General features: G+C 41.3%; 3 protein-coding genes across 3 annotated transcripts; 1 reads left to right on the forward strand and 2 right to left on the reverse strand.

Moving 5' to 3' along the window:
- Positions 1-66: 66 nt before the first annotated feature.
- On the reverse strand, positions 67-8,220 carry LOC135485079 (calmodulin-A-like). Its single transcript, XM_064766810.1, has 5 exons — positions 7,845-8,220; positions 3,447-3,477; positions 2,831-2,977; positions 2,442-2,684; positions 67-1,251 (listed from the first exon to the last, which is right to left on the reverse strand). The coding sequence occupies exons 1-5, from the start codon at positions 7,845-7,847 to the stop codon at positions 1,223-1,225; spliced, it is 453 nt and encodes a 150-aa protein (XP_064622880.1). The 5' UTR covers positions 7,848-8,220; the 3' UTR covers positions 67-1,222.
- A 960-nt stretch (positions 8,221-9,180) lies between these two features.
- On the reverse strand, positions 9,181-17,130 carry LOC135484205 (uncharacterized). The gene is made up of 3 exons (XM_064765443.1): positions 16,468-17,130; positions 12,638-12,702; positions 9,181-12,291 (listed from the first exon to the last, which is right to left on the reverse strand). The coding sequence occupies exons 1-3, from the start codon at positions 16,852-16,854 to the stop codon at positions 12,057-12,059; spliced, it is 687 nt and encodes a 228-aa protein (XP_064621513.1). The 5' UTR covers positions 16,855-17,130; the 3' UTR covers positions 9,181-12,056.
- A 944-nt stretch (positions 17,131-18,074) lies between these two features.
- LOC135484206 (axoneme-associated protein mst101(2)-like) lies at positions 18,075-26,706 on the forward strand. Its single transcript, XM_064765444.1, has 4 exons — positions 18,075-18,658; positions 19,512-24,349; positions 25,419-25,610; positions 26,084-26,706. The coding sequence occupies exons 1-4, from the start codon at positions 18,594-18,596 to the stop codon at positions 26,578-26,580; spliced, it is 5,592 nt and encodes a 1,863-aa protein (XP_064621514.1). The 5' UTR covers positions 18,075-18,593; the 3' UTR covers positions 26,581-26,706.

Genomic DNA, 26,706 nt, shown 5'->3' on the forward strand with positions numbered 1-26,706 from the left:
GCTGATTCAGCTACACAAAATTGCCGAATAATTCCCCTGACTAAACAACCACCACTTCAAGTGCAGATGTTTTTATTCAATATTTTACAGTAGAAACTATATTCGAGTAGTGAAATGTGCTTTTAAGGAAGTAACATTCATACATGCAACATTTAACAAGTATTATACAAGGTGTCCCAACAATAACTCCCAATAACCATAAACCTATACAGCGGACGAAGTTGTTTGTGCAGTGCCCATTTTAGTGTGGGAAGTGCATGTGGGCAAAAGGAACGAGGAGGAAAAGAGCAGTTCCTCAGCAACTTGCGCCACTCTATTGTATCTTCCGCTGATACGAGATGTCTTTTTTATTAGCGTCAATAAACTTATTTGATTGATTTAGTTAGCTTGTCCTTCAGTTATTCTATTCATGACAGATGACAGCTGTAGCCTGTAATGTCGCAATACGATGTAATAGCGGGTAACCTTAGATAAGGGGGTGAAAGTAAACACTTCATACGCTGCATGACACAAAGGATTAGTATAAAAATGGCATATATATATAAAGGGCTAATATTTTGTGCTTTCGAACATAGAACTAACCCCGTTGGGATACACACTGAGATCGCACTTTTCCGAAGTCTTCGAACAGTTTTTTATGACACAAAAACGCATCTAACTGCCTCTAACGAAAAAGCTTTCTCAATGCCCTGATGTGATAGCCGCCACGAAAGCACATTTCAGTGCACTGATGTAAGGGTTTACACTGAATTTCACAAAGCATGCGATTTTCTGAATAACACTCGCACATGTCGCATGCGTTGTCTCAATCGCACTCAGCCAGGGTAGGTTCCCACCGAAAGCCAATTTGCTTGAATCGCACAGCGCATCCTTTATTATGTATTTTACGCTTTTATTTTATTTCATTGGGCTTTGTTATTTAGACGCTCCACTGCATCCAGCAAACCGAACCAAAAAAAGTTGTTCTTCAGCGATGTCGCAAGCGCTGTACACTGAATTATTCGAAAAAATCGCATTCGGTGGATCCCTCGCCAAAACCCTCCGCCCCTCTGAGTATTGTGTGTAAAGATGTAAAATCACTTGTTACAGTTCACAAACATATAAAAGCATAGGTCCTACATTGTTGGTAATAGTCACTAAACTGGCAGTATCGTCGGGGTATACAATAGCACGTACATGTATATAATGATATCCTTTGCATTCGGTCCTTCATCCAATCCGATCAAAGGCGAACCAGATTTTTTACGAACTCTGAAAGAGAGGGAAAATCCTTAGCACTTCAATGGAATAAACACGCATTACATTTTGTTCGGTACGGAGGACTTGGCTACAAAATGTGCCTATCCTGAAACAAGGGTTCAGTTCAGATGAGCTGCCCAATCATACAATTCAGACGCAGTACATGTATCGGTCTCGTCCCTATTACACTCCGGACGCTGTTAATCGGTCTCGCCCCTCCCCATGAATATGATGACTAAAGACTACCTCGAGAGTTCACTCAAAATTAGCTCTCCAACCTGAGCATTTCTGATTACTTGTACATCCAATCACATTATCACATGTACGTACAATTAGCTCTCCAACCTGAGCATTTCTGACCACCAGCACATTCGATCACATTATCACATTTACGTCCAATTAGCTCTACAACCTGAGCATTTCTGACCAAAAGCACATTCAATCACATTATCACATTAACGTCCAATTAGCTCTACAACCTGAGCATTTCTGACCAAAAGCACATTCAATCACATTATCACATGTACGTCCTATTAGCTCTACAACCTGAGCATCTCTGATCACAAGTACATTCAATCACATTATCACATGTACGTCCAATTAGCTCTACAACCTGAGCAACTCTGGTCACAAGTACATTCAATCACATTATCACATGTACGTCCAATTAGCTCTACAACCTGAGCATTTCTGACCAAAAGCACATTCAATCACATTATCACATGTACGTCCAATTAACTCTACAACCTGAGCATCTCTGATCACAAGAACATTCAATCACATTATCACATGTACGTCCAATTAGCTCTACAACCTAAGCATCTCTGATCACAAACGCATTCAATCACATTATCACATGTACGTCCAATTAGCTCTACAACCTGAGCATCTCTGATCACAAGTACATTCAATCACATTATCACATGTACGTCCAATTAGCTCTTGACTACAACCTGAGCATCTCTGATCACAAGTACATTCAATCACATTATCACATGTACGTCCAATTAGCTCTACAACCTGAGCAACTCTGATCACAAGTACATTCAATCACATTATCACATGTACGTCCAATTAGCTCTACAACCTGAGCAACTCTGATCACAAGCACATTCAATCACATTATCACATGTACGTCCAATTAGCTCTACAACCTGAGCAACTCTGATCTCTAACACATTCAATCACATTATCACACGTACCTTCGTAATCAACATTGCCACTGGTGTCGACGTCTGCAGTGCTGATCATCTCCTCCACCTCCTCTTCCGTCAGCCGCTCCCCGATGTTCATCAGGACCTGTCGGAGCTCGTCCGCCGAGATCAACCCGTTACCATCTATGTCAAATACCTTGAACGCCTCCCGGATTTCGTCCTCGCAGTCTGTGTCCTTCAGTCGCTTGCCCACCAGCTCCAGGAATGCATCGAAGTCAATTTTCGCGTTATCTGTAAGCATAATGCAAATGCATTTTATTTATTGATGCACTGTTGAAATTAAAAGTGCTTCATGGGAAAATATGCCACCCCTTCTCGAGATTATGAGCTAAAACTGAGTTTCAAATTACTAAAGATGTCCCCAGAACAGCCCTTACCGTCCATATCCAAACATATATTGGTGCTAGCAGCGGCCGCTCCCGTGTCTTCCCAGCTGAGGGATTTGAGTATCTCCCGCAGTTCTCTCACCGTGATCGTCGCATCGCTGCCTTCGCCCGCAAAAGCTTCAAATGCTGCCTGGAACTCTGAAACACAAACTTCGATGTAAAGGCATTCGAGGAAAGCAATGGCAAACCGTTGCGATTACTCTGAGGTACGAGAGACCCCCTATACTTGCGATTTCGTGCTCTCTGACAGCAGACTCTCTCAATTATAAATACCTTTGGAATGAAATAGAGGGCTTACCCAAAGCCATAGGCCATAACCGGGGCAACATCCGAGGTTCGGGGCTGGGAAAGACAGCTCCACCTGAGCGGTGTTCGGCGAGAGAACCAAGCCAACAGTGAGGTAGGCCTATCAATTTTTATTCTAAGACACCTCAAATTCAATATATTCAAGCGAGGTGTAATGGAATCTTCCTTCGACATATTTTCATACTAACCAAAGGATTTATGCTTGTCTCACCAAAACCTACGTGGTTTAAACGAGGCTAATCGATAGTCCCTTATGAAAAAAACCTTGTAAAGAACGTGTTTTAGTATAGAAGTAACTTACCGGCCACCTGCTCTTCTCTCATCCATTTAGCCTGAAAATATAGTCGGAACAGAAAGATAACTTAACAATGTCTCAGAATGAAGAAGCAACATGCAGTGACTGCAGGCAATAATCCTTGTTAGACTGGTGGTAGATCGGCCTATAGCTTGGCTGTGTTCTTTTTTTGTCTACGAAGGGATGTCCGTGCTTGAAATTACCATTAATCTGAAAAAGCAGGACCTGTGGGGTTGGCTATCATGCCTGGGTTATGGTTAGTGGAACTTGTCAGCTATGATGTCTGGTGATACTAGCCAAATGCCTTGATTTGTTAGGAATAAAATACTGGAAAATCTCTAAGTTGGTACCTACGACGTTTCTGTAAAGCTTTCCCAGTAATCTGTATGCCATCGCTGAAAACTGGCCCGATAAGATTGATTTTCAAACGAGCTGATTAGATAAACGATTCTGTATCCATTGGAAAGAATCAAAGGTAAAAAAGCGGTTTCAAAGCAATTAGTTTAGAAATATTTCGGGAAGAAGGACAACTGACCCATTTGCGACGTAGATCCATATGGCACGGACTAAGAATATTTGCCTATATGAAGATCAGGATTTTATAAATTGTCTTTTTAAGCCTGCATACGCTTGGTTTAATTGCAATATAAGCCTAAGAATGGTTACTAAAGGCAATCTCAGGGATACATCTTTGACATCCTGCAGCGTTAATTGGCTGTCGAAAGCTTGGTTGATCACGGACAATGGTGATATAGACAACGTGGACTCCGGAATCATCTAAAAGTTCAACAAAAAAATTTTTTTAACGCTTATGACAATGTTATTTCTAAATTAGCGAAAATGATTATATTCTACCACGCAACATGTGACGGCACATGGTGGCGCCTTGAGGAAATATATTCCTCGCTCCTCCCGTTCTCCCAAGTTGATTTTGAGCTGCAGCGAGGTGACTCCACCCGCCTGCACTCCTAAGGTAGATGGGTTATGGTCATATATCCAATCACGCCTTATCCTCTCCACGCAGCTATCACCCGTCAACATCTACATCTACATCTACTTATGACCAAAAATACATAAGCGAGCCGAAAGCTAGGGCATGTTTCATGTATTTTTGCTATTTTGAAGATGTTCATTTTTTGCTCGCCTTACAAATATTTGGTATGACTGAATCTGTCATGCGTTCTTGTTCAAACTGATATGCTGAGAAGATAGCTCAAACGAAGACATATATATATGTAGTCTCGTCGATATATTCTTGTACTTCGTCATCTAATCCGGTATCGTTTTAACATCCTTAGCTGATCTCAGTGTATCTCCTTAGTCCTTCTTCTTGTCAAAGTATTGTTAGCAGTGATACGACGGTATCACATTGGACACCACCGATTATGAAGATACAATACATGTAGCTCAATTGGGAAGGTAAGAGGAAACGAATCGCTGCATCGAAGGAGTGTTGTTTTGAAGGTTTCGCATAAACAGCCTCCTACAAAATGCTATCCTCGAATACCAGAGTAAGTCGTACAAGCCTGGTGTTCGTCAATCAATTACTGTTATATTGGTACAGTGAGCGGGCGCGGTTTATTAATCAGCTCCTCTTTCATCATTAGGTTAGCTGAGCTGATGGGAAATCTATCAAGCGCCAATCAGGGAAACCGTGTAAGTGTCCGGCCTTACATCAAACATCTATTCATATTAAATCGATCAGATAGAATGGTTTGACATCATTAATATATTGTGTTATTGCCGGGGTATTAAGTGAGAGAGGGGGGAAATAATGCAGTAAGAGGAAGGATTTGCAGCCGACCTTCAACAATGACATGGCATGAACTACCATCGACGACAAGCTTGCCTGCGTGAACCAAAAAGTCAACGCAGTAGGTTTATCGGTGTGAACCTACACGCCGGCATGCTTGTTTGAGTGAATTATATCCTGACAGCCACCCTGACATGGATGTACAGTGTTCTAGAGGGGTCCAGAACACACGCCCCAAGGCCGTCGAACCAGGGCAAAAAGAAACCAATCGGGCCAGCGCCTCATCAGACCACTGAGCTATACCGAAGTACATGTACAATTGGAATGGAGAGAGCGCCGAGAGTGACGAGAGCAAGTCCAACGGGTGGGGCGGAAAATTCAGATTTTTTTCCTTGGGGTATTTCCTGCCTCATCAATTCTATCACCACGCCGGAGTTCGTACACTCTTGATCGTGAGGAAGTTAGTGTTTATCTGATTCCCTGCGATATCCTATACGTAGACCTATAGACGGAGTATAAACGGCTCTAGGGCACAACACAAAAACGTGGAAGACCCTGGGGAAGACCAACTTACTTTTTTTCTGGGTGGCCCCTCCACATATTCAAAGGCCGACTCTTGTGCTGGCCTGCATGCTTCCGGCATCATCCTGTTCAGTTAGACTGATCACTGTCTTAGTTTGCCTCAATAGATAATATCATATTTACACGTACTTAATGGGTTATGTAATATATACCCGAGAGGCATCTCCATGGTATCTTGTAAGCGATCAACTTGATCCAAATCGCGTTGATTTCCTCCCTTTTTCGCATGAGACCGACTTTCATTTCGCTAAAAACACGATCCTGAATCACTTTATCACACAAGCAAACCTTTCCAACCTTTGTAAAGACGTCAATTCGTCCTCTGCATATATACATTGTATGTCAGATTCGAGTTTCGAAACAGTGTAGCTTCTGGTTTCGAAATCGTCTGTGATGATTTTGTAATCAAGATACTCTATAAACATGACCAAGAGTCCTTTTCTGACCTCATGGTATTATAATGGTATGGCAAAGTTAACATCCCAATTATCCCTGGTGTTTGAGAAGAAGGGCCATGAAATGATCATAAAACGTAAATGGAATGGAAGCAAACCCCTATAACCTTTTTTTAAAATTGTTCCTGTGTCAAGGACAGCAGCTGGCTAGACTTTACAAAAACAAAAACAGAAAATATTATCTAATGCCTGTTCCGCGAGTTCGGTCTCAAATAAGAAATACTGCGAAATGATCCCCTAACTTTTGTTGGGTGGGTGTATCAAAATATACATCATAATGTCCCCGGATAACATTGCATGTCATCATTAGTAATGAGATGGAAATGGATCGATAGAATCATCACCACACGCCAACAACAACATTCAGTTGGGGACCTGTTTCAAGAGCATCCGCTCTGCAGTAACCCTTCCCATCATCTATACCCACGCCAGTGCAATCACAACCCGAATGCATTGCTCAGACACGTCAAAATGGATTCAGAGTTAATATAAATGAAATGATGAAATTCACGTGGAAATCCATCACCATGGTCGCGTATAGCCGATGGTTTATGGTTTATTTCACCGTTTGAGTCTCAAAGAATGCTTCTCACATTGGTTCGTCAGCAACCTGGAGATCTGAAGGTATCGAAGGTGACATGCCATGTGGTAGCTAAGCTGCAACAGTATAGGATGCTGGTGCTGAGACACTATTATCGATTGCCGTGCCCTGATTCCCTGAGGTCGCCTGTATCCTCGTATATGATTACGATCGACTAGTTTGCAATATTCGAGAACATCGATTAGGGGGTCAGAAGGAAGTTGACATCAGGGACTAATCTCAACTGATTTCAACTTCCCTTTTCTTCTCGCTATCTTCAGTAATATTTGGTGACATCGCGTGCTCATTATCGTATTTTCAATGAAAACTCATGGGCCCAATAAGCTTCAAATTCCATTCCATGCTTTTTTTATGCGAAGGTTTGTGACCGGTTTTACACTTACCTTTTGAACTTTATTGAAGTTGTTATCTGGTACGTTTTGGCGAAACCCAAGTTACAATGTACATGTAGTTAGTAGATATCGGTATTTGACCCAGAGTTATTCAAAGAAAGGAAAGTTCTCCTCACGCATTGATAATCTATCAATAACTCATCAATCTACATATCGATCATGTGTCGATACCGATCCCCGGTAAAGGTGATTGATCAGAACGCGGAAGAAATAGCAGGTGATTGAACAGTCCCAATGGTACAGCACTATCCAAAAGGAACACCTCTCCGTGCAATAATCGAAACGATTGATTTTCTTAGAATGATGCATATTGATATGATGAGGGTGTTTTTGATTACTTTTGGTTGGTATACGCATGGTCATAGTGCAACTGTATGATGATACATAAGCAATTACATCAAATTCATTATGTATTTGCCACTGCCCGATTCATGTCTCACCTTACTTGTGTTACCTTAATGTACGTGTACATGTACCTTACCATACATGTGCATGTATCTTAGACATGTAATAACACCACTCCCGACAGTTCGCATGTACCTCAAGCTTCCAACGACTCGTCAAAAGACGTACGGTAACTATGGCAATAGCCCTACAGCAACAGACAACAATTGGACTCACCATTTCGGACAAGATAGCTGGTGGCCACCAGGTAACTCGCAACAGAGAGTAATCCTTAAACCAACCCTACAATGAAATATATCGGCTAACGACGAATCGTCTAGATTGCACTATAAATGGCTTGCAACTTCGATATTCCTTTTCAACGATGTCAATAACGGTTCTATGAGGTGCGCTATTCAAAATTGATATATTTGTTAGACCTCTTGTCACCAATCACAATCACGATTGACGATATATCACTTAACAGGTCAAACAAATGAAAAAATTATGAAGGTCTATTGAATGTCTTTTGTGACGGTCTATTGAATTTCCATGGCTTTCCTTCAAGCAACGGTTACTTATCGTGTTATTGCATGCCGTCTGCCTTGCCTTCAAGACGCTTCCTACCTTCTGATACCGACAACGAGGTCAAGGTCAACGCGGGCTGAACTCGTCGGGTGAACATGCATGGGAGCTGGATCGAGCGTTCGCGGCCATTTGTTTTGAGATATTTCAACATGGGTATTTCAACACCGTCTTTATTTTTTATCCCGGCATATTTATTTTATGTAACGGCTTGTTATTGTAATGAGATTTACCATCTCATGCAGAAAGTATAAGCATGCTGTTGGTAGCTTTGAGGAGTGATTTCCATTGAAAACAGCTGGAGGGTATGCAAAATATCATGCCGTTTGTCTCATTTTAGCACATAAACGCCAACGAACAAGGACAACGTAGTCGTGCTGTGTATACTTCGAAGAATCACGATCCCTTCTCGCATATCATTATCAATTATCAAGACAGAATCGTTGTCTATAAGTCTATAGTACAAGTAGTACATGTATAAGGACATCTAGTTTTTGGATTGAGAATCAGTCTATAATTCTGTGCCGCCATCTATCAAAATATCAATGGTTTGATGTGATCATGCCCATTTGAGGCAGGTTTTTATAGGTCCATGTGCAATCGAGTTGGGCTGCCGGGGATGGGCATCGCAACATTGTCCAACTCCAAGGCAAGCGAGATGGAGTATTCCTTCGAGACGACCCTGTTTTTACCCATCTCCGAAAGCGTAATTGGCCGGAAGTCTAAAAAATAAAGCCATGTTTCCAAGATAGTACATAACTCGTACCAGACATTTCTGCGATATGCTGAATTTATTCTTCATTTCTGCAATCATGCATTGCATAAGACCGTGTATAAGGTTTATCATTAACCTGTTTACCATATTTCTGATGACTGACGAATAAAGAACTTCCGAGTTTCACAGTCGATAGGAAATCTCAACAAAAATTCTGCATTTGGAAAGCCTGAATTGGATACACCCAATGACAACAATGAGGCAAAAACAGAGTTCGTTTTTCGTACTAATTTGTTTATTACATAGGTATATAACATAATACTGTACAGTTGCAAAGGTATGATTTTTATTGAATTCATTGGCAATTTAATTGTCAATTAGTGTGGTAGAAAATGTATACTATACACTTTGGTAGGTGCTTCCATACAATGTACGTCCAATATTTAGGAACACGTCGAAATCATGGCAACTCTCCTCGGGCATATGTTTGGACCAGTGGGGCGTTTGACCCACTTTAACATTATGTAAGACGGAATGTCTAGTTTTGTGTTCATCATTATATTCTAACCGAAAAGCAAAACAGTGCAACGGACGGCTTACTGTAATAACGGCATGGGCCGTCACCTGAGACCATGATATTGTGTTTATCATCGAGGGATGGTGATTGAAGGACGGGGTGTTTTGGAGGATGGCAATTTCTGACGATATGTACAAAGCTTTCCTCCCATTCCTATCAAAATCATGGTAGGTGGTAACCAAGTTCTGCTGATAATGTATACCCAAGACTGCCTGATGTCTGGACGAAAACTTCATGGACTACCTTCTCAAAGTAAGTTTTGACATTTGTTTTCATTCACAGACACATTACATGCCGAGGTTAAAACCAAAACATTTATTTTCGCATTGCAAATTGGCACATCATGCATCATTTCCCTATTCAAAACTGGACAACACTTGGCTGTTTCCCTGACGCAATAGAAAACACAACGGAACAACCTCATCTCTCAAACAAATACAAAGCATGCATTCACCACAGACAATTTCACATTATTATCACTAACCCAAGGAACTATAAGGAAGCTACAATTTCATGGAGCAAGTGTTTAAAGGTACGGTATTATTGCAATTAACACACCGAATGTCAATGGAGAGCGAAATAAAAATAAAAATATTAGGAAGTTTCAGAAAGGAGACATCTTGTCATGCTATTGGCTGACGTCTCATCCTCCTGAAGAGAGCAATTTCTTGACCCACAACTGTTTTCAATTAACACTAAACCATAAGTGTGGATATATCATTAAGTGTGTAACTATGAATTACTGACGGCTGTTGTGTTTCCGAATGGGCGAATTAAAAGATTCCAAGTGTAATTAAGAATCCACGCGGACGAATGTGTAGACCTTGTGGAAATAAAAAGAACAGAAATGTTCTCCATTATACAAAATATTTCTGCCACATAAAATAATTGAATGTTCACTTAATATTCTACTTAAATATAAAATTATATACTCAAAAGCAGCACCCCGTAACCAACGGCAGCAAAACATCCGTACAACTATATATAGATGCAGCAAGCTTATACAATATTTTCTTCGTATATATGTTCAAATTATTTACAAACACAGAATTAACAAGACCGAGACATTCGACAGCACAAGAGGCAGCAGCTTCCTTTCCGAGCTACATCATGTAGCCTACATACTCAAAAAATTTGCTAAAGGCCGCTGCCAGCTGTTATGTCACAACTGTTCATAAAGTTACTTTTGGCCTACAGGGTAAAAAACGCATCTGCTGTGAAGATATTCATCATCTAACTAGCGTAACGCCACAGCTCTGATATGATACATAATCTTTAGACGGAATATCAGTATTGATGGATCGTCAAGATTGGTGGGAACCGCTATGGAAGAAACCTGGTCCAATGGGGTCACCCTGTCGCACACATTTCATGATACGATCTGTACATATGCTAAATCATGATATGATCTGATATGACTGCGTTTATAATTATAAAACTACATTTAGATACCATAAAGCACAAATACACAATAGCTTTGGTTACAAATATCCATTTGTTTTAAGGCACTAACTGGTTTTAGGGTTCTTCGTAAAATTTGGCAAAAGATAAACATCCTGAGGAACCCACTAGCCTACCGAATTTGAAACAAGGATACAGTGTAGGTTATGTAAAGAACTGGAATGATACAGATTAGGAAACGCAGCTACGTGAACGCTGTTGTTTCACAGTGATAATTCTTTGAAATGACAACGTTACAATCATGTTCTTACTACAATATAAAGGTTACCAGGAATTCCCAGTATTGACAACGAGAAATCTTTGATTTTCTGCTTCGATCACCATGATTCTTGCCATTCTTAGTAGGCCCTAATACACGTGTTATGGGAACAGAAGTGAGACAAGCTCTCAAACCGCTGGTGTGTTTGCCACCAATAGCTTTCTACAAAGCGTTTTATTTACAGCCTGTGATATGCTTAAATTAATCTAAAAGCATTATCAAAATGCGCTGTATAAAAATATAAAGTGTTGTCTCTTTCAAAATTTGTATACTTCTGTTTTTACGCAATTGTGTAACACGTGCGTTTCGATTGCATAGTTATCAATTTATCGCCTCCAGGGAAACCTTAAGTTATCCATCAAGTTTGTGGTCAAGATTTGGCCCTCGTGATCTTACAAGCATCAAGAAGTTATAAGAGGCAATGGGCATGGACCCAAGAAAAACTACCGAAAATTCGAAAAGTATAATCGGTCCATTTCAAGGGGAAACACCTTAATGGTAAAGACAAATGGAATTTTTTCTCTAGCAATTATCGCTCGTATTACTCTAACTGGCCCTTTTTAAATTTCAGACTCTCCCTTCTTTCAATGTATCAACTGGACGTCGTGCACACATCACAGATGACACTCACAAATCAACCGCTCGCCATCATTTTCTCTTTACAACGACCATTCGACACCCATTTCAACATCATTAGCCCAAAAGGGGTATTACATGTACTATTTCCTTATAAAATCTGAGCGAATATTTACACGTGATTTAAAAATGTCTCCCTAATGATGGAGTCGTAAGTTACAAAATTGGCTGACAGCAGTTCCAATAATTTGAGTAATTTCCTGAGGAGGGCCTTTCTCAGTATCTCTGTGGGTTTGAATTGACCGCATAGCCCCGCGTTTCACTGCTAATGCTCCCCGTTGTGCTTGGATTCCGAGATCTGTCTCCACGACCATCCAAGGATGGAAGTGACTGCTTGCTAGCCATGGAATGCCTTGAGGAGTGCACGGAGGCGGTGGGGCCCGTACGGAGGGAATGATCGGGCGTGCTGCCGATAGCCCGACTTGAGTAAGTGCCGCTCTTAAGATTTTCTCTGAAAAGAACAAGAAGTTATACATGTACATGTAGTTGTTTTAGGAATATACATGACTTCTTTCATTAACTACGGGAGATATTCTTGTTCTGATAATAGGCTTCTTGCCTATGGTGGAAATGGTAATTAAGTCATTCGTTTTATAATTATCGGCAAAATTCCTCTCAGTCATCCATCTCAGTGTCGATGAAAACTTTCAATAGACATGTACAAAAATGTATGCTGATATTAATATTAGGGTTGTCATGGCGTTATACATACAAATCCCCTCCCTTCAGAGAATTTTTTAACAAATTAAATCATTTCAGACTGAGATGCTCTAAGCTCTGGATCAGTGTTAACTTACTTGCTCTGGGCGCTTTTTACTCGTTTGTCTACAACAGCAACTCGGGCTGTGCCTTCTGCTCTGTACTGTAACGAGAAAGAGTATTGTTCATCAGATCCATAAACATAAAATATACTAGGACTACGTTTTTGGTGCTTTACATTTACTCCTGAAAAGAAATATGAGAAACACAACACTTCCCAAATCATGGAAGTAAATGATGTTGTTAAATTAACATCTTTATTTCTGTCAACATTAATGCACAATATTGATTTCGTACAATAAGATGTGCATATGAAAATCGCATACCTATGTATCATTCAGTCATAAATAATGGAAGTCTGAGGGCAGCCCGAAGGGCCCTTCATTTGAATCATTCAATGAAAATGAATGTTGAGAACCACTTTACAAGAACAGACACAATTTTGTTGTGAGACTGCATGGTGGGTATTCATCTGAACCATCAGAGGTACTCCGTCCGTAAATAGTCCGTAACCCATGTATCCTCCCCTCATTGGTGTAAGGCAGTCCGAGTCGGCGGAGTGGATCCAAAACTTGAGGGTCTATAGTGCCCGGTGTGACAGCGGATATAGTCCCCCTGGAGTCATAGTCCGGTAGCATTGTATTTGATCAATTAAGCAGCATGATCTATTGTACCGCTAACCCTAACCAAAACATTTAGCAATGCGGGCTATTGTTACACGGACTATCAGCCCTAGGACTACCATCCCTTGCACACCTGGTCTAGATGATGAGTAATGGCAGGTGTTTGACGTCGGTTCTGTCACTATAACACCACCAACCCGATTGACCGAACAGATAATTGACCTACATACATGTATTTAATTTGCAGGATCCATTTTCTATATATTTTCACCTGCCACAATACAGCCCATCACGAGAGGACGTGACCCCATCCGGCATGCGACATTTAAGCAGATAAGACAGATTCTATTATTAATGCCAAATATGGAGTGGTCGCTCTTAAAATCAGCTGCAAATCCATAATAGCATAGGGTCAGTGTTTTTAAAGTGTGAAAACATGTACATTCAACTAAAAAGGGTTAAGGTTCAGGTTAAGGTGAAATGGGATGACATTGTGACCAATACCTTGTATGAATTTTGGTGTTTGAAAGAGATCTGGTGTAATGGAGTCACCATATTTCACTTTAAAAGGGACATAGAACGGTTGTATCGACTTGGAAAAAAGATTCACCCCCCGGAATGGGGTGGCGGTACCATTATGCACACTAATATCGAAACACGGATGTCTCAGGTTGGTTCCAGATAATTAGTCTATTGTCAGAGTCGATACCAGAATGTGAATGCACTGTATTACATACATATATGCTTTGTTGTGCCAAGCCGTGTAGGAGTTCACAGGCAACGTAGACCAAGAAAACACAATAACAGGAATTACTAGTATGCGAACAACCTACATAGCCTGCTTTGTGACCAAAGCTAGGCCTACGCTATGCTCATTGTACGAAACATTAGATCAAATTTAATGTAGAGACCATTATTGATATCGATGAGATGTCCAGAATGGCCTATATATATTAGACATATCATGCTTTGGGCTGAACCTCCCAAAAGCAAGTGAAAGTGCCCTGCTACTGCAATTACAGCATCTTGACCAAGGTTACATCTCTAGTTAATATTAGTGCTAAGATTAAAAGGGTCTATAAGGCTATGAGGTTCCGGAGGCAATTACAGTTGTAATGCAACAAGGAGTATGCATACGCGAATATCAAAAACCGGTTTTGAATAACATTGGGTCGTGGTTCCCGAAGCAGTTCCCGATGACAATATCAATCGAATATGAACGTGCTGCATAGAGAGTTATTAGATCTCAATTGATCTTTCAACCACATGTCAACAGGAAAGGACTGACTACTGAGTTACAGTGGCTACCTGATCAGACTACCTGGTCGGTCCGGTTTCATCATGTTAGTGAAACGTTGCAGCTGTGTTCAGAAGCAGTATTAAGGATTCCTAGCTATATGTATATCTTCGGTGGGTTTGGACAGGGTGAAGCTTTCTCACACTATCTTCTTATGGATCCTTGTCAACATGACAGAAATTCATTGAAGAGAAATCGACATAAGATTAAGAATTCATGAGTATGTGTGCAATTTACTTAATCCAATCATGTAAAAGCAGGTTATTACAAGTCATATTTTTTATTCTTGAAGTGTTTGCTTTTGCTTGTTTGGCCGACCCAGTTCTCGGCCAGTAAAATCTCCACCCCCATCAACTTCAAATATAATCAATTATCAAAATATGTAGGTTGTTCCTTTTATTAATCATCAGTATATATACTGACTGCTCGAACTCATGACCCAACATAGTGATGAATGTTCATACTTATGGCTTTGTCGTACATTAGCTTGTTTGATCGACCGAGTTCTTCAAAATATTATCAAAGTCATATCGAGGGTAACAAAATAGACCCCATAACTACGAATATAATCAACTATCAAAATATCCAAAAGTAGGTTGTTCCTCTCATTATTCATCGGTATGTCGACTGGACTCGAACTTATGACGTAGTAAATGGATGTCCAAATTTGAAGGGGTGGGGGTGCGGGCTCAGGCAGGAGGTAAGGGGGTCAAATTGGTTGTCTTCAGGTGACTAATACATACAGTTAGGGTACCGGGTTGTGTTTGGGCTTCAGCTTTACAGTGAATAGTTTCGATATGGGGTTGGGGAGACCCCTATTTGCGACTTCTATCAACTTAACCTGACCTACTTGGTTTCACCTATACAGTCCCTTTAAGGCTTTGTCTTCTTGCCCATTTTACATGTTCTTCATTAGTTCGAGTATAGTTTATAGTTGTATGGGCCAAAAATGTTGATAGCAAACTAAATCCTTTTTGCAAACATTGCGAGACTTTAGAAATTACATGACATTTTTGTCACAATCAACGTTACAAATCAAGGAGGGCCTATTGGGGTCAGCCTAACGAGCAATACGATATTGTAGACAATGAAATATGGTGCAGCCCGCTCTCTCGGTCTTGAAATTGAAATACATGTATAAGAAAACCCACAAAGAACACATATTAGTTTGTATCCATTCACACAATATTTAAAATACATTACAATGAATTGCATGTATCCCTCCACCACTGACAGCTCATGAACAGATAAACACCAAAGCTTATTCCTCTACAGCAGCCGATTGTGAGGCAAACCGACATGAATTAACAGTTGCTTGGAAAATAAACATCACTGCTTTCTCATTGACGTTCATCCATTGCAGTTGATTGGGAAATAAACACTGATGCTTATTCCTCCATGGCAGTTGATTAGGAAATAAACACTGATGCTTATTCCTCCATGGCAGTTGATTAGGAAATGAACACTGATGCTTATTCCTCCATGGCAGTTGGTTAGGAAATAAACACTGATGCTTATTCCTCCATGGCAGTTGATTAGGAAATGAACACTGATGCTTATTCCTCCATGGCAGTTGGTTAGGAAATGAACACTGATGCTTATTCCTCCATGGCAGTTGGTTAGGAAATAAACACTGATGCTTATTGTTTGGGAAGTACTACTTAACGACAATGGATATCGGAATGTACTATTCCATAAAGGAATAGTTTATTTATGCTCCATGATTCATGAACTATCAACATCAAATGAACTTATTCCGGCTTTTGTTATGTTCTTCTAGTATTACTTAAGAATCAAAATCTAATATTGAGTCCACATTTTTTTATTACAAACTTTAGAAAAACTCTAAAGAGAATTTTGGTGACAATGCGACCCAGATAATAAAATCGGCCGGTTTTGGTTAACTAGGCCAGTGTTGGCTGCCATTTTGTTATTCAGTGATACGTACCGTGAGCTGTTTCCTATCTTTTTCGCGTTTCCTTCTGGCGTCATAAAAGAACCACCCAGCCACACCTAAGCAGACGAGACCGAGAATGGCGATTAGAGGTCCAACAAATGATTGCTTGTCGTCCAGGATGAGCCGCCCCTCCAACCAGGCTGCAAGTAATCCAATTCCTACACCAAGAAGTAGCAGTCCACCAACGACAAAACCTATTCCAAGTTTGAACGGCAGGCGTGATGAACCTTGCGTTACGGAGACTACTTTCTTGCGGACCTTATACTCTTGGTATTCCTGTTGAATTGTCTTATTTGTCTGCGCGGTACTGGCTAAAGAGTGTGTGGATTTGGTCATCCCAGACCTGCCACCAGTGCTGTAGGCCGGATTCGAAGGCATGGCTACCTGTTTTCGAGTCTATGAGTAATACACTTAATACAACAACCACACCTTTCGTTCTCGGTTAATCACGAAAACTGACACCAAATACGGGAAATATCCTTTGATTTTTACCACGAAGATGTCAGCAAACGGTTCCTTTAAGTTAAGAATTTCAATTGGTAATAGAATACGGTGAATATTACATAGTTTTGGGTTGATTTTCCGTGGAATTCCGCAGGTATGTCGTCTTTCAAACCCCTAACGATCAATCGACCTCAGTACATGGCCGACAAAGGCTGTCACCTGATTGGTGGAATTCTGATCAATATACATATCAATACCTTTAATGCATTGTGCAATGTTGTCGGGTATCCAACACTTTGAGGTCCCAGGTAGACGCATGTGGATTAGCCGAGCGCGACAATTTGAACATACGCAGAAATACTAAACATTCTATTGTTTCTCGGAATTGTCGTGTCGCTATTAGTTGTTTAATTAGCGCTTATACCCTTTGGATTTACATTAACACATTCACGTGCTCATGCTCGTTCACAGAATGCACTACAGTTAGCATGCAACTGCATAGTGCAGATTAACAAGACAGTGTTTGCATTGAATTTAAGGTCAGACAAGGATATCGACTATTGTGTACACATTTTGGTGGTTCTTGGGTCTGTTGTGCCAAGGACTGCTGTAGCCCGGACCTTAATCATTTGGAATATGATATTCCAGGAAGAAGTATTTCATCCATTTCGACATCGTACTGTATACTGTATTGTGATAGGTTCATTGTAATCTTCAGCATCAGTGCCTGCAAATAAATCATGAATCGTTTTGAAATAACCTGGGTTTTTTTCTTGATTTCATCTTCATTTAAATCCAAGATACGCCGTCTTTGTGTTGAACCATGGAGGTATCCACCCTGGTAACATTATCCAAGAAATGATCTTCAGTTGCAACATTGGCAAACAACAAAGCACAAATGTGCACCTCTCAATTTTCCGCTAGCATCTTCCATTAGTTTAAAGGGGATGTGATGCTATGAATTGTATGGTAAATGTAGGCCTATGCTATGACATTACCCCGTGTGACTTGAACATATCGGGGTCGCACCGATGGTGACAGAAGCAACATCTGTGTGACCATTGATTCCGTGACGTCACTAATACACGTTGATAGCCACGTTGTACAAGTAGGCCCGTGTAAGTACATGATAAAACACAAAATCACTGTAAAGGACTACAGGGCAACTGTGATTGCGGAGATCAAATGATATCAAAGTGACATTGCTTTCCTGATACCTTTAGACATCATTTCGTTCGTGAGACCTTAATTTATCTCTTTCATTGTGAGCACTCAAAGGAAGCAAAACAACAACGGAGTTTGATTATAATCAGGGTCCAGGAATAACTTGATAGACTTTGAAATGGAACTTCTGAATTGATAACAATAAGTGATCAGTAGAATTCGAGATTATAGCACAGAACGTCAGAATAGAAAACACATCACAAGATACAAGGCTGACCAGTTCACGATAAATTCTGATGTGGACAAAAACCTTTTTTCAGTCGGTCCGCTGATGCTGGAATAGGCTATTATCAAAACCTGCACTTGGATAATAGAGAATTCGAGGGACATATTTTTTTCCTCTTGCCATATATCAACTGCCTCATTTTAGAAGTTGCACATATAGCTACTCATTTGGCATTGCCAGCTAAGACAGTATCAGCGACGTTATACACTACGGGAACTTCAGAATGGATCGTGAGACAAAAACAATTAATTTCATACTCGGATTATTTCTCCATGTTCTCATTTCAAGGTAAGCCATCGTCATTATGACCCCAAAAGTCATCAGGATACCCTCTATACTGGGTACGGTTCCAAGGTTTCAGACGGAGTGGGATGGTTACACTGATATTCAGAGCTGGTGCTGTAGAACTATATATCGACCAACATTTTTTTACCATTTTCTTTGAAATTGCACACCACAAAAACTGTTCGAGCGCCAGGCTTGAAACTTCGTGAGACGTTCATGCATCCACTGGATCATATGCACCAGATGTGGACCTAAAACCACCGTGATTATGAAAATAAAACAATTATGGCTTGCATTTTTTGGGCCACCCTGTATATACTTGTATTTTAACTGAGGAGACGATCCATGAACAAATCAAACTTTTGAAGTTGTTAAAGCTCTGCTGCTGGGCAGCTGGTGTCGGATGGAAATGGCTATCTCGGCCAAGTTCAGGCATTTAACATGAATCCCGAGATCAATCATGATACGGCAATCAATAGCTCCCAAACAGCTTGTTCTTTCCATCTGGCGATCATTTTTAAAATTGGTCATTCATTGGTTCTGTAAACAGACGTCATCAATGATTTATTTAGACCCCTGCTCCAAATGGCCAGCTCTTCCGCTACAACAAGACCGTCTTGAGGTACAGACACTTCTTTGAACTGTCCATTCCGAGTTTACGAAAGAGCATTTGGTGGTATTCCAGTAAACTATTACAATCTTTGATCACCTTATGGAATTTTACTTTATTTCTGATATTTGTTAACATCCACCATACGAAGATGGTGTCCGACACTGGGATTATAGATGGCAAGTGAAAGGTAAACAGCTATTATTGGGCACACTGATCGTGATTTGTATCTTTTTCATGTTTTAGCTCCAGTGCAGAGGATGGGCCGACTGGTAACTGCGATGTTGACATGTGGTACGAGGCCATGAATCGGACAGAGGGTGTATTCTTGAAAGCCATGACCCCGGGACAAAAAATGATCAAGGAACAAATAGAAAAACTTGTGACACCAGTGGGAAAGACTAGTCGAGGGATAAAGATGCCTTGCTCTATGTTGTATAAGTTTACTACGATTCTGAATCCAGAGATGGATACGACTAAAAAAGATGTTTTGTTTATGTTTATTATGAGTGATGACGCTAAGGTGAAAGGTAGTGATGGGGAGAAGGGTAATGAAATAAAAGAATCAGTCGATGACAAAGGTGATGAAAATAAAGAAATAGATGAGCCATTAGATCAGAAAGATGACGAAAAGAAAGAAAAGGAAGAATCATCAGATAAGGAAGATGGCAAAAAGAAGGAAAAAGAAGAATTATCGGACAAGGAAGTTGACGAAAAGAAGGAAAAAGAAGGGCTATCAGATAAGCAAGATGACGAAAAGAAAGAAAAAAAGAAGTCATCAGATAAGACAGGTGACGAAAAGAAGGAAAAGGAGAAGTCATCAGATGAGAAGGATGACGTAGAGAAGGAAAAGGAAGAGCCATCAGATAAGAAGGATGACGAAAAGGTGGAAAAGGAGAAGTCATCAGATGAGAAGGATGACGTAGAGAAGGAAAAGGAAGAGCCATCAGATAAGAAGGATGACGAAAAGGAGGAAAAGGAGAAGTCATCAGATGAGGAGGATGACGTAGAGAAGGAAAAGGAAGAGCCATCAGATAAGAAGGATGACGTAGATAAGGAAAAGGAAGAGCCATCAGATCAGAAAGATGACGAAAAGGAGGAAAAGGAGAAGTCATCAGATGAGAAGGACGACGTAGAGAAGGAAAAGGAAGAGGCATCAGATAAGAAGGATGACGTAGATAAGGAAAAGGAAGAGCCATCAGATCAGAAAGATGACGAAAAGGAGGAAAAGGAGAAGTCATCAGATGAGAAGGACGACGTAGAGAAGGAAAAGGAAGAGCCATCAGATAAGAAGGATGACGTAGATAAGGAAAAGGAAGAGCCATCAGATCAGAAAGATGACGAAAAGGAGGAAAAGGAGAAGTCATCAGATGAGAAGGATGACGTAGAGAAGGAAAAGGAAGAGCCATCAGATAAACAAGATGACGAAAAGGAGGAAAAAGAAGAATCCTCCTCTGAGAAAGTTGACGGAAAGAAGGAAAAGAAAGAATCATCAGATAAGAAAGAGACTGGGAAGAAGGAAAACGAAGATTCATCAGATAACAAAGATACCATAAAGAAAGAAAAAGAAGAATTGTCAGATGGGAAAGATGCTAAAAAGAAGGAAAAGGAAGAATCATCAGAGAAGAAAGTTGACGAAAACAAGGAAGGAGAAAAGTCATCAGATAAAAAAGTGGACGAAAAGAAGGAAAAAGAAGAATCGATAGCTGACGAAAACAAGGAAAAGGAAGAATCATCAGAGAAGAGCGATGACGAAAACAAGGAGGGAGATTCAGAAATAATGAGGTCGCCCGAAAAAGCTGCTGACGAAAAGAAGGCTGATGATAAGTCGGAAGATGGACCATCCGATGCCACTGATATGACGGATTTGGATGATGCAGAAACAGAAGAAAGTGTGCACGAGGGAATAAATGATACACCGAAGACCGACCCAGAAGGAGAGGACAAAGGAAAGGAGGGTGGAACAGAGAAAAAGAAGGAGGAGAAACTATCCGATGCTCTTGAAGAAATGCTTAGCGATGCTCATTTCTGCCACTCTCTGGTTCACTATTTGCACATATTTTATCTGAAAGAATCAGAACTGAAGGAAATATCGCCGGGAAATTCTCTGATGGAAAAGGTCACGCGGGAATGTCTTATGTGTGGGGATAACCCAGAATTCGATTGGCTCTGCGCTCAGATGACGGTTATCCATAAACTTTACACGGCTGACATTAATGATGGTCGGAAGAAGACAGAGCGAGCTATGAAGGAAAAGGACAAGGAAGAAGGGAGAGGCTTCATGGAGAGGATCGCGGACACTATAGATGATTTGTTAGACTTTACCAAATCGGATCCGGATACTGAGGAAGAAAAGAAAACGACTGATGAAAATGGACGACCTGTTCCCAAGGAAGACACGGATGATGCGAAGCAGTTAAATAAAGAAGGAGAGACTGTGGAAACCAGGACACGGATGAAGTCAGACGGTGCTGCCACGGAAACAGACTCACAGGCACTGCTGCGTGAGGAAAAGCTACGGATTATTGAGCAAAAGAAAATCCGAGAACTTTCAGAGGCGCTTGAAAACACTCAAGTGCGAATGGGCGAAAAGACTCAAACACACGAGAGAAAGATTGCTCAGCTCGAAATAGAGATTTTAAAAGTACAGAACAAACTCTTGACGGCGACGCTGAATAAGAGCAATGATACTGCTACTTTTAATAAGCTAGAGAATTATATTATAAAACTTGAAAATGAGATTTTAAGGATGAACATCAGTTTCTTTAATTTAAAGAAGGAGAATGAACACTTGAAAAAGAAAAGTCAACAGTTTTTGATGTTGGAGGATAAGCAAGCCAAGCAGAAGGAGCAGGAGACGAGCAAATCATTGGAAGTTCTCCAGAAACAGCAGGATAGGATTAAGCAGCTGTTTTCTATGCTCAATGGCCAGAACTCCATGATGTCCGAACTCAGAAACCGCTCCTCGCATCTTGAAGAGGAGAATAAGACTCTCAGAGATATGATGGCAAAGCAAAACTTAGTCATGTCCGAGGTACTGTCTAAGTTAGAAAAGGTTGAATCGCATGCTTTAGTTACTTCTCAGCAGATATCGGACTTAAAATCTTCTTCGATGAGTAAGACTCAAGTACCGGGAAGTGTACCGGTAGGTCTGAGTAGGGAGGGCACTGAATCGAAAAGGGGTACTGAAGATAAGTACAGCAGAGAGTCAAATCAAATTACTAGACAGAACTGTCATAATCTTACCTCGCAGAAAGGTTGTGTTTATGTGAGTATGTTGAAAGGACAGTGTTGCTCGCACCAAAGACCTGAAGTACCTGACGGAGATCCAAACCCAAAACACCAAGGAACAGCGGGGAAGCTTAGTGATGTAGGAACCAGAGACTCTGAAAAAGGTGATACTGGTGACTCTGGGTCAGAGGAAGAGAAAGATCATGAGAAATCAAATAAGGAAATGGAGGCAGATATGCTGAAGGCAATAGAAATCGAAGTTCAAAAGGCAGAAGCCCAAAGAACAAAAGAAGCTGAAGCATCAAAGGCCAAGGAAGCCGAAGCAGTAAAAGCTAAAGAATCTGAAGCAGAAAAGACCAAAGCTGCAGCAATAAAGGCCAATGAAGCCGAAGCAGTAAAAGCTAAAGAATCTGAAGCAGAAAAGGCCAAAAAAGCTGCAGCATTAAAGGCCAAGGAAGCCGAAGCAGTAAAAGCTAAAGAATCTGAAGCAGAAAAGACCAAAGCTGCAGCAATAAAGGCCAATGAAGCCGAAGCAGTAAAAGCTAAAGAATCTGAAGCAGAAAAGGCCAAAAAAGCTGCAGCATTAAAGGCCAAGGAAGCCGAAGCAGTAAAAGCTAAAGAATCTGAAGCAGAAAAGGCCAAAAAAGCTGCAGCATTAAAGGCCAAGGAAGCCGAAGCAGTAAAAGCTAAAGAAACTGAAGCAGAAATGACCAAAGCTGCAGCATTAAAGGCCAAGGAAGCCGAAGCAGTAAAAGCTAAAGAAGCTGAAGCAGAAAAGACCAAAGAAGCTGCAGCATTAAAGGCCAAGGAAGCCGAAGCAGTAAAAGCTAAAGAATCTGAAGCAGAAAAGGCCAAAAAAGCTGCAGCATTAAAGGCCAAGGAAGCCGAAGCAGTAAAAGCTAAAGAAGCTGAAGCAGAAAAGACCAAAGAAGCTGCAGCATTAAAGGCCAAGGAAGCCGAAGCAATAAAAGCTAAAGAAACTGAAGCAGAAATGACCAAGGCTGCAGCATTAAAGGCCAAGGAAGCCGAAGCAGTAAAAGCTAAAGAAACTGAAGCAGAAATGACCAAAGCTGCAGCATTAAAGGCCAAGGAAGCCGAAGCAGTAAAAGCTAAAGAAGCTGAAGCAGAAAAGACCAAAGAAGCTGCAGCATTAAAGGCCAAGGAAGCCGAAGCAGTAAAAGGAGCTGAAGATCTAAAGGCCATGGAAGCACAGGCTGCAGCTGAAAAAGCTAAAGAAGTCGAAGCTGCAAAGGTGAGAGAAGCAATAGCCGCAGCTCAAAAAGCCAGGGAAGCTGAAGCTCAAGAGGCAAAGGAAGCATGGGTTAAAAAGGCGAGGGAGGCAGAGGAAAAAAAGACGAAGGACGCAGAAGCTAAAAAGACAAAAGAGGCTGAGGCGAAAATGGCAGTAGACAAAACTGATGAAAATGCAAAGGAAGCTGAAGCGAAAAAGGCAAAGGACGCAGAGGCTAAGAAGACAAAGGAAGCTGAAACTGAAACGGCAAAGGAAGCTAAAGTTCAAAGGTTGAAGGAAGATGAGGCCGACAAGGCTAAAGAAGCAAAGGCTCAGAGTGCAAAGGAAGCTGAAGCTCAAATGGCAAAGAAAGCAGACGCTCAAAAGGCGAAGGAAGCTAAAAGTCAAAGGGCAAAGGAAGCCGAAGTTCAAAGGGCGAAGGAAGCTGAAGCCCAGAAGGCGAATGAAGCCGAAACTCAAAAGGCAAGGGAAGGTAACGCTCAAAAGGAAGCAGGAGAGGCAGCAAAACCATCCAAGGCGACCCCAACAATAAACAGCCCTGCGTTTGTAAATGGAAAACGAATTCTTCTCTACAAGAAAGAACGTATTTCAGGAGTGAAAGGTAGGGCTTCTTACATATTGCTGGTTCTTTTGCCACTGTTTGTCTCATTCATATCAGCATCATGTTAGTTTTGAAAGAAAGATATGTGGCGGGTGTGTGATTGGATTACCGGAGTGGATTTAGCCCACTGGTTGTATTCATTACTGACATTAGATATTCACAACCAAACGCGACACAAAAAAAGGTAAATACCTACACAAATCGAATGACCAAGAAGTACATGTATTAAGGTAGCAGGAAGGGGTGGGCGTTTGTGGTTTCCGAGTGTGAGGGGGTATAGGGGTGTCTGTTGACTGTGCTTTAAAAGAGACTAGGCATGTGCCAGTCCCCCTTAAAAGCACAGTCAACAGACAACCATGCCGTCCCGAGCTTTGCGCGATATGGACCATTCTGGGAAAACTAAATGAGGAAGGTATGCTCATTAGCATAATCTATTATTAGCACCTGCTCGAGGTAATCTTGCGCAGTGTTGCTTCTGCCCACATACATCGTGCTGCAAAACGTCTCGTACAAAGAAAGTCTGGCATGCGCCAGACTAATAAGTAAAGAACTTCTGGCTGCGCGAGACTACTGTGAATGACCATTGCAGAGGCTCTGTGACGTAGGCATATATTTTTTTATCATTAAAATGCTCTCAAAAGACGATATAGAATGATTATTTATCAACATTTCCAGAACTATTAACCTTCTAATTATCACTTTACATAAATAGGTCGGCGTTAGGTCGCGTGCTTTTCTTTCCTCGTGACAATATACAGCAAAATAGTTACAACCCCATAATCGCGCTCTAAGCCGTAATGAGATCACGGTGACCCCCTTATAAATGTTTCGCCAGCTTCGCTATTTTGCCGCTACGCGGCGCGTTGGATACAACCTTAGCTGCATGTGTGTCCAATCTTATTTGTTTTGACGACTCAAAGACGTCTCCTGTGGAGATATACATGTACGTGAATTAAGCAGCTTCTACTTCTCTTTTACAAGGGTTTAGATGGTTCGTACCTCGGTCCTCGGTAAAGGTATTTTTGGATTTCGTCCCTGGACGTACAGCGTTAGAAATATCCTTTTCCAGATTGCTTCGCTCATTTCGTCAATGGTAGGAAAAGAGACAGTGGCTTCCAGATCCATCCACTGGGCCTGAACGGGCAGTCGGAGAAGGTCTGGTGTGATATGACGTCAGGCGGGTGGACCGTCATCCAGAAACGGCAGTCCGGGACACTCGACTTCAATAAATTGTGGCAACAGTATAAGGAGGGTTTCGGGGGTACGTCAAACCATACAAATCTAAATTTCAATGGATTAAATACAATATCATAGACTCTAGTAGCAGTTGTCTGTACCTTCATCACAACAAGTGTAACAAATGCAAAGTTAAGTAGAGTTGTTGTGACATCTTGAGCATCACTGAAGCAACAGGGATCTCAAGAACCAATGATGTATGATGTACAACGTCACCTCGATTTCCAAGAACTTGACATCGACACCCCCTGGGTGCTTTGTGCTGGCAAATATAGGGTGGTGCAGAATCCTTGGTAAAAAGGAATAATTCTTCGACGACAAGTACATGTACATGTAGCTAGCCGGCCTATGTTGACTTTAGAACAACGGGCGCCAACTGCTTCAAAGTGATATTCTTCAGCCTCAATTTAGGATTCATTTAGTTTCCTCATTTTAATATCCGATGTTCTTAATAACTTTCCTCGCGTGTTTGCATAATATGACTCTTTTGTCTTCCAGATGTTTTCGGGGAACATTGGATAGGCAACGATCTCATCCACCTACTCACCAACCAGGATAAGTACAGTCTCCGTATCGATATGATGGACTGGGAGCGTAATAAAGTGTTCATCCTGTACGAAGACTTCTGGATAGACAGCGAGGCAGAGGGCTACCGGTTGCATGTCGGCGGCTTCTCGGGGACAGTCGGAGACGCGCTTGCCAAACATGATGGGAAGAAGTTCTCCACGAAGGACGTTGATAATGACGAAGTTGGGTCTCATGTTAAACAATTTAAAGACTGGGATGGGAGTTGCGCCAAGAGGTTCAGTGGTGCCTGGTGGTTTTATAAGTGCTACCAATCAAACTTGAATGGGAAGTATTATCGGGGTGGCGAAGTTCCGGGTAAGAAATTTGACGGCGTTGCATGGAAGCCATGGAAGGGTCCGAAGTATTCTTTAAAGCGTGTCGAGATGAAAATTCGACCGAAAGACGCCAGTGAAGTGATTCTGCGGTGATGACTGTAAAGACTCTTCAATTTTAGTGCAGGATGAAACGGGGTCCAATGCGATCGTCGGCCAACGTGAGCCTCCACTAAGCGTCCCGCAAACGAGCGATTTTCTCGATTAGTACTGGATAAAGAT

This window comes from Lineus longissimus, chromosome 3 (assembly GCF_910592395.1).
Source record: "Lineus longissimus chromosome 3, tnLinLong1.2, whole genome shotgun sequence".
Classification (NCBI taxonomy): Eukaryota; Metazoa; Nemertea; class Pilidiophora; order Heteronemertea; family Lineidae; genus Lineus; species Lineus longissimus.

Bases quoted from the DNA above. Each gene is read 5' to 3' on its own strand.
- LOC135484206 (XM_064765444.1), top strand. From the start codon at position 18,594: ATGGATCGTGAGACAAAAACAATTAATTTCATACTCGGATTATTTCTC. The intron at 24,350-25,418 runs GTAGGGCTTCTT...ATCCTTTTCCAG, and splicing joins ACGTATTTCAGGAGTGAAAG to ATTGCTTCGCTCATTTCGTC. The intron at 25,611-26,083 runs GTACGTCAAACC...TTTGTCTTCCAG, and splicing joins GTATAAGGAGGGTTTCGGGG to ATGTTTTCGGGGAACATTGG.
- LOC135485079 (XM_064766810.1), bottom strand. The intron at 2,978-3,446 runs GTAAGTTACTTC...TTTGTGTTTCAG, and splicing joins GAGAGAAGAGCAGGTGGCCG to AGTTCCAGGCAGCATTTGAA. The intron at 2,685-2,830 runs GTAAGGGCTGTT...TTATGCTTACAG, and splicing joins TATATGTTTGGATATGGACG to ATAACGCGAAAATTGACTTC.
- LOC135484205 (XM_064765443.1), bottom strand. From the start codon at position 16,854: ATGCCTTCGAATCCGGCCTACAGCACTGGTGGCAGGTCTGGGATGACC. The intron at 12,703-16,467 runs GTACGTATCACT...TTCTCGTTACAG, and splicing joins AAGATAGGAAACAGCTCACG to TACAGAGCAGAAGGCACAGC. The intron at 12,292-12,637 runs GTAAGTTAACAC...TGTTCTTTTCAG, and splicing joins GTAAAAAGCGCCCAGAGCAA to AGAAAATCTTAAGAGCGGCA.